This window comes from Scyliorhinus torazame, chromosome 15 (assembly GCF_047496885.1).
Source record: "Scyliorhinus torazame isolate Kashiwa2021f chromosome 15, sScyTor2.1, whole genome shotgun sequence".
NCBI classification, from domain to species: domain Eukaryota; kingdom Metazoa; phylum Chordata; class Chondrichthyes; order Carcharhiniformes; family Scyliorhinidae; genus Scyliorhinus; species Scyliorhinus torazame.
In genome coordinates, this window is record NC_092721.1 from 99,662,489 (window position 1) to 99,668,488 (window position 6,000).

The following is a 6,000-nucleotide window of genomic DNA, read 5'->3' on the forward strand; positions in this document are numbered from 1 at the left end:
AGTTTTCTCCTTTTCTCTTTAATGCCCCCCCACCCCCACCCCCACCCCTCCAGTCAAGCTATGTGACCTTCTTCATCCAACTTCCTTGATTTCTGCTTAAAGAACGATTTGCAACTCTTGCAAAAAAAGAAGTGGCTCTTTACTTGGCACTAGCTCAAAACATAATTAAGTACAAAATGTAAAAGGTGTTAGGAATCAATCATCTGCGACTTTCTACATCCCCAAGGCTGATTTTCATGGGTTTTGTACTGGAAAGTGCCATACTTGTCCAAATGATTCCTGCATTTAAAGTTATTCTGTTATAAAGTTAAATATACATGTACAATGTGTAAAAAGGGGTAAATTTGTGAGCATGGTCCTTTTTATTTATCCAATTGGGTAGGTCCAAAAATTAGCCTTGGCTAATTGAAATTGAGATTTTTGTGTGGCATGTCATTGAACAATGATTGAAGTAATTCAATCTCGGCTTGATTTCAGCCCAGACTGACATGAAAAACCTCAGTCATGGTTTTTAGAGGCAATCCAGTTTCTCATGAGAATGGGTCCACATCGCAAAATTACCTAGATTTTAGTATAGGGGAATATTATTTAATGGGTGAATAACCAGCTTGATGCTGACAGTAGGGGAACATCCTTCACTTTATTCCCCTTTTAGTTTTGGCGCACACACAATTTATGCTGTGGTGTGCTAAATGCAGGAACTTGATTGTTGCACGACCTAGGGAGCGATCCTCCGGCCACGCTGTGCCAGAAAAGCATCTCGCCGCAGCGTAGTCAGCGAAAGCCAGGAGACCCTGCTCCCGGGATCTCCCCGGCTCGCAACACCTTGCGAGATTCAACGTTGCAAGGGGAATCGTGCCCACAATGGGTGGGATCACTTTTTAGCAAATCTGCATATTAGAGCAAGGCAGTAAGCCTCACTATGTGCAGATTCCCAAGGTGCCTGGCCTTGGGATTCGATCCCTTCACCTCTGGGACCTCGGAGGAGCACCATTTGGTACTGGTCCTCACAAATGGGGACCAGACAGAACGGCACTTGTGGGGGTGGCCAAGAGGATTTGAGGCCCCTAGCTGCATGCCCTTTGGGCAGGATGGTACCCTGGTGCCACCTGGGCACCCAGGCACTGCTGGCCTGGCAGTGCCATCTTTGTGCCAGCCTAGCACTGCCATGGTGCCCAGGTGGTGTTGGCAGGGACATTGCCAGGGTGCCAGGCTGGCACTGCCAAGGTGGCATTTGGACGCGATTGGGCTGGGGTTACCCAATGTTGGGGGGGAGGGGGTTGCCGGTGGACCCTCCCATTTTTTTTTGGACTGTTGGGGGGGGGGTCAAGACGCTATTTTAAAATAGCGTACCGATCTCTCGCTACAATGGGGAGTTCTGGCAAGCAAAATATCCAATTCATTCTTTGAATGAATGTGGATATAAAGAAATAAGGCAGTTCATTTGATAATAAAACAAACCTTGCAAGAGAGAGGATAAATTGAATTACTTTTCCAATGTCCCCTAACTTTGCTTTCCACCAAGAGGCCTTTCAGAGATTTGATTCCTAATTAGTAATCCTGCAGTTCTTTGACTATTACAGCCATAACACCAGACATTCCCGCCAGCATATTTTTTTCGTGGATTATGTCTCAAACTGGAATATTACAAGGAATTAATATAGGCTATTGCATTGCTTCTTAATTTTTTAATATTTGAATCTTGTGTATTTAAATCTCCACCTTGCAGATGTTGAGATCATGAACTTAGGGAGGGGAGCAGATTTTTCAGGGGACCTACGGTAATTGGGTAATTGCAGCTAATTATGGTTTCTCACCTGTGGGTTTGTATTCTGGAAATGTGAAATCCGACTGCAGCCTAACCATTTTATTTCCTCTGCTTCAGGTATTGGTAACCTATATGATCTGCATTTAGATAATTCCTTGGAGCATTCGATTCAACTGCTTTCATTTCTCAACTTGGCAAAATCATGTGGCTTTGTTTTTTTTGTTTTTAAAAAATTATTTGGAATGAAAATACTTTTTGTTTCGGTTTGACCCGTCCATGCCAATAGTCCCGTGTTAATCTATATTTAATTATGTTGTTAGTTAAGGGTTCCATGCACGTGGTAAGTGTTCCTTTTTTTAAAGGTTGATCAGGTAAGTGTTCCTTTTTTTAAAGGTTGATCAGTCATTAAGGCATTTGTTGCTTGAACGATCTGTCTCTTCTCAACCACTGCAGGCGGTTGTGGCAGTTGCTATGCCTTCTCTTCCATGGGGATGCTTGAAGCCCGCATTCGCATTCAGACGAACAGCACACAGACTCCAATCCTCAGCACGCAACAGATAGTTTCCTGCAGTCATTATTCTCAAGGTAATTGATTAAAATAACATTGTTTGCTCACTGATATTTAATTTGCTTCATTTCAAAGGCAGCAAGGTGTGATTTGGTCTTCTAATGTTACAAAATGCCGTCAACTAATTGTTCTTGGGTTGTAAAATTTGCAATGTTGTGAAATATGCAATGTTTCTTTCTGTTTATAAATTTAGAGTACCCAATTATTTATTTATTTTTTTCCAATTAAGGGGCAATTTAGCATGGCCAATCCACCTAACCAGCACATCTTTGGGTTGTGGGTGAAACCCACGCAGACACGTAGAAAATCTGCAAACTGCACACGGAGTGACCCAGGGCTGGGGTTCGAACCCGGGTCCTCAGCACCGTAGTCCCAGTGCTAACCACTGTGTTACCATGCTGCCCGTACAATGTTTATTTTTATTCAAAACATGATATTGTTTCTTTTTATTCAAAACATGATAGCATCATTTGTTGCAAGTGTGGAATGGTGCCTGTCATGATATTCAAACACACATCACAACACACACATCATGATAGACAGACCAACAGACCAATTAGCGCACACAACACGACAGCCAATCACAGACAAGAGCAGACACCGTATAGGACAAGAAACACAACACCTGCTGGCCAGTCCATCTGGAGACAGGACAAGGCCAGGACCTCATTAACGAGACACTCACACAGTCACCACGTGCTGAGTACCAAGTCAGATGTGTAAATAACTAGTTGGAATAAAACTGCGTTGTACCAATCGCACCCAACACCACAGTGCCTTTGTCCAAGATTATTTTATTATACAAGTTATGGCATATCCTCTTCCATCAGGATCAGCATGCAAATTTGAATGGTCAAAATCTAAATGCATGTTCTGGTGCATTACTTGCTGCAAGACAAATTTGTCCGTGTGTGCAATAAATGTAGATATGAGATGTTATAAGCTGCCATCCAGTAGTCAATCCAGTTGGCTTGCCTGACGTGACTCATTTCAGTGTATCTGCATGCAAACACTTAATGTACACAACTTTTGGGGCTTAAAAATAAGGAAATATATCCACAATGGCACTGTGAAAATGGACGAAACTTCATACTGGATAATTACAACCTACAGTATAGATCATATGATTCAGCAGAGTTTAATTCCGACGTGTTTCATGACAATGATTAGTCTCTTGCTGAAAAAAGTTTGCTTCGTGTTAAGGTAACCTTTCTTGGGGTGGAGGCTGATCACTGTTGTAGTTTATATTTCACTTTAATTTTAAAGCAACATGGTTTGTCGATTATGTGTAATCCAATTGTCTGTCTGTTTCTAATCTCTTCCAGGATGTGATGGAGGATTTCCATATCTAATTGCTGGGAAGTATGCCCAAGATTTTGGTTTAGTTGAAGAACGCTGCTTTCCTTATGTTGGAATAGATACGCCTTGCACTGTTTCAAAGTTCTGCTACCATTATTACGTTTCTCAGTATTATTATGTGGGTGGGTTTTATGGTGCTTGCAACGAAGCAGCAATGAAACTGGAGCTAGTAAAAAATGGTCCAGTGTCGGTTGCCTTTGAAGTTTACCCTGACTTTATGCATTACCATGGAGGAATCTATTATCACACTGGGTTAAGTGATCCCTTCAACCCTTTTGAGCTAACTAATCATGCAGTTTTGCTGATAGGCTATGGCAGTGACCCTAAAACAAAACAAAATTACTGGATAGTTAAGAACAGCTGGGGAACAAGCTGGGGAGAGAATGGCTATTTTCGAATCCTCCGAGGTAGTGATGAATGTGCAATCGAAAGCATTGCTGTAGCAGCCACTCCAATCCCTAAACTGTAAGGAGAATAATGAAATGTGCTTGCTGGATGCAAAACTCAAAAATAAATCATAATTTTGACTTCTTTAATCTTGGAATCAATCTGAATTTTGCATAAAATGTGCCTTTAAAAATGTTTTAAAATTCAAAATGGAGATTATGCTGCTTGCATGTTCTTGTGTACTCAAAATGAAGGCTGCAGAATATTTGATTAACAGTGGTAATTATACTTTGGTGTGACACTTGTCTTGGCATTTATGGGGTGTGCAATGCCGAGCAGCTCTGGGATACCAAAGCTTTTTGTAATTGGGTAGTTTCTGAATCTGTTTCTTAAACCTGTTATTTCCTTGATACTGCATAAAGTGTAGATATGGGGATCTGAATGAAATTCTTGCTTTTAAGAAAAAAAATCATTTCCATAATGTCAATTGAGGGAATTGCTGAACAATCTCTTATGTCTGCTTGTATGTTCATAAATGCTTCATCCCTGCTGTGAATGTTTTAATACGATTTTGTTAGCACCTGACTGGTAGAATTTATTATTAAAAAAATGAAAAGTGGCAATTGATTTAAATTTGGCAATGTCAACATTTTATAAATTTTGGTTTACGAATTTTCAATTTGAGTTCCTTTTTTTTTTTAAATCAAGAGTTTTATAATTCTTCAATTATTTACATTGTCTGAAAATGACATGCTTCATCTATAACTTGTCCGAGCTGTCATGATATTCAGGTAAACATCATAGCACATACATACATACATACATACTGATGGACAGATCAACGGACCAATCAACACACACAACGCGACAGCCAATCACAGACAAGAGCATACACAGTACAAAACAGGGAACACGACACTTCCTGGGCACTCGAGCAGGAGACGGCTCAGGGCACAGAGCTCATTGCCAGCCACTCAGACATCCACCATGTGCTGAGTACAACAGTTTACCATGTAAATAGTTGATTGAAATAAAACTGCGTTGTACCATTCGCAACCGTGTTGGTTCGTCTGTGTAACAGAGTACCCAACACTTCACGAGCCAGTTATCCCTGTGCATGATGGATACAGATCAGGGAGTTTGCACCGTTCCTGGCCTAAATTTCAATTGAAGAGTGTGAAACCTCAAACTATCACTGTCATCTCTTTTGGATAAATCTAATTTCTCAAACAATAATGGATAGTTTTTTTTCTCCAGACCTGAGCTATCTACGCCTGGTTTGATATGGTGGTTGATTAGCTGATATGCTGTGTGACTACTTCACACTGGAAGCATATCTTCTTCAAGAGGCACAATGGTCCATTAAGTCCTTTGTAGCCCCTATTAGATTTTGGAGCTTGCGTTTCTTCAAATTTAGTACAAGTTTATTTCTGATAGGAATTGTTTGTTATTTTGTAAATTCCCTTTCCAGTGGCTTGTTTTAGTGTATAGGAATTAGCCCCATAAAATTAACTTTTAAACACTAGCTGAGAATTTATAACAAAAGCACTAGCAACATAAGACATAGGAGCAGAATTAGGCCACTCGGCCCATCGGGTCTGCTCCGCCATTCAATCATGGCTGATATTTTTCTCATCCCCATTCCCCTGCATTCTCCCCGTAACCCTTTGATCCCGTTATTAATCAAGAACCTATCTATCTCTGTCTTAAAGACACTCAGTGATTTGGCCTCCACAGCTTCCGTGGCAGAGTTCCACAGATTCACCACCCTCTGGCGGAAGAAATTTCTCCTCTCTGTTTTAAAGGATCGTCCCTTTAATCTGAGATTGTGTCTTCTGGTTCTAGTTTTTCCTACAAGTGGAAACATCCAATCCATATCCACTCTATTCAGGCCTCACCGTATCCTGTAATTTTCAAT

General features: G+C 40.9%; 1 protein-coding gene across 1 annotated transcript in view; it reads left to right on the plus strand.

Moving 5' to 3' along the window:
- Window positions 1–5,133, plus strand: part of ctsc (cathepsin C) — a 41,735-nt gene extending 36,602 nt beyond the window's left edge. The window contains exons 6-7 of the mRNA XM_072476474.1: window positions 2,222–2,353; window positions 3,662–5,133. Of these exons, the coding sequence (XP_072332575.1) occupies window positions 2,222–2,353; window positions 3,662–4,164 (635 nt within the window). The 3' untranslated portion in view covers window positions 4,165–5,133. The remainder of the gene's footprint in view (window positions 1–2,221; window positions 2,354–3,661) is intronic.
- Window positions 5,134–6,000: the final 867 nt, after the last annotated feature.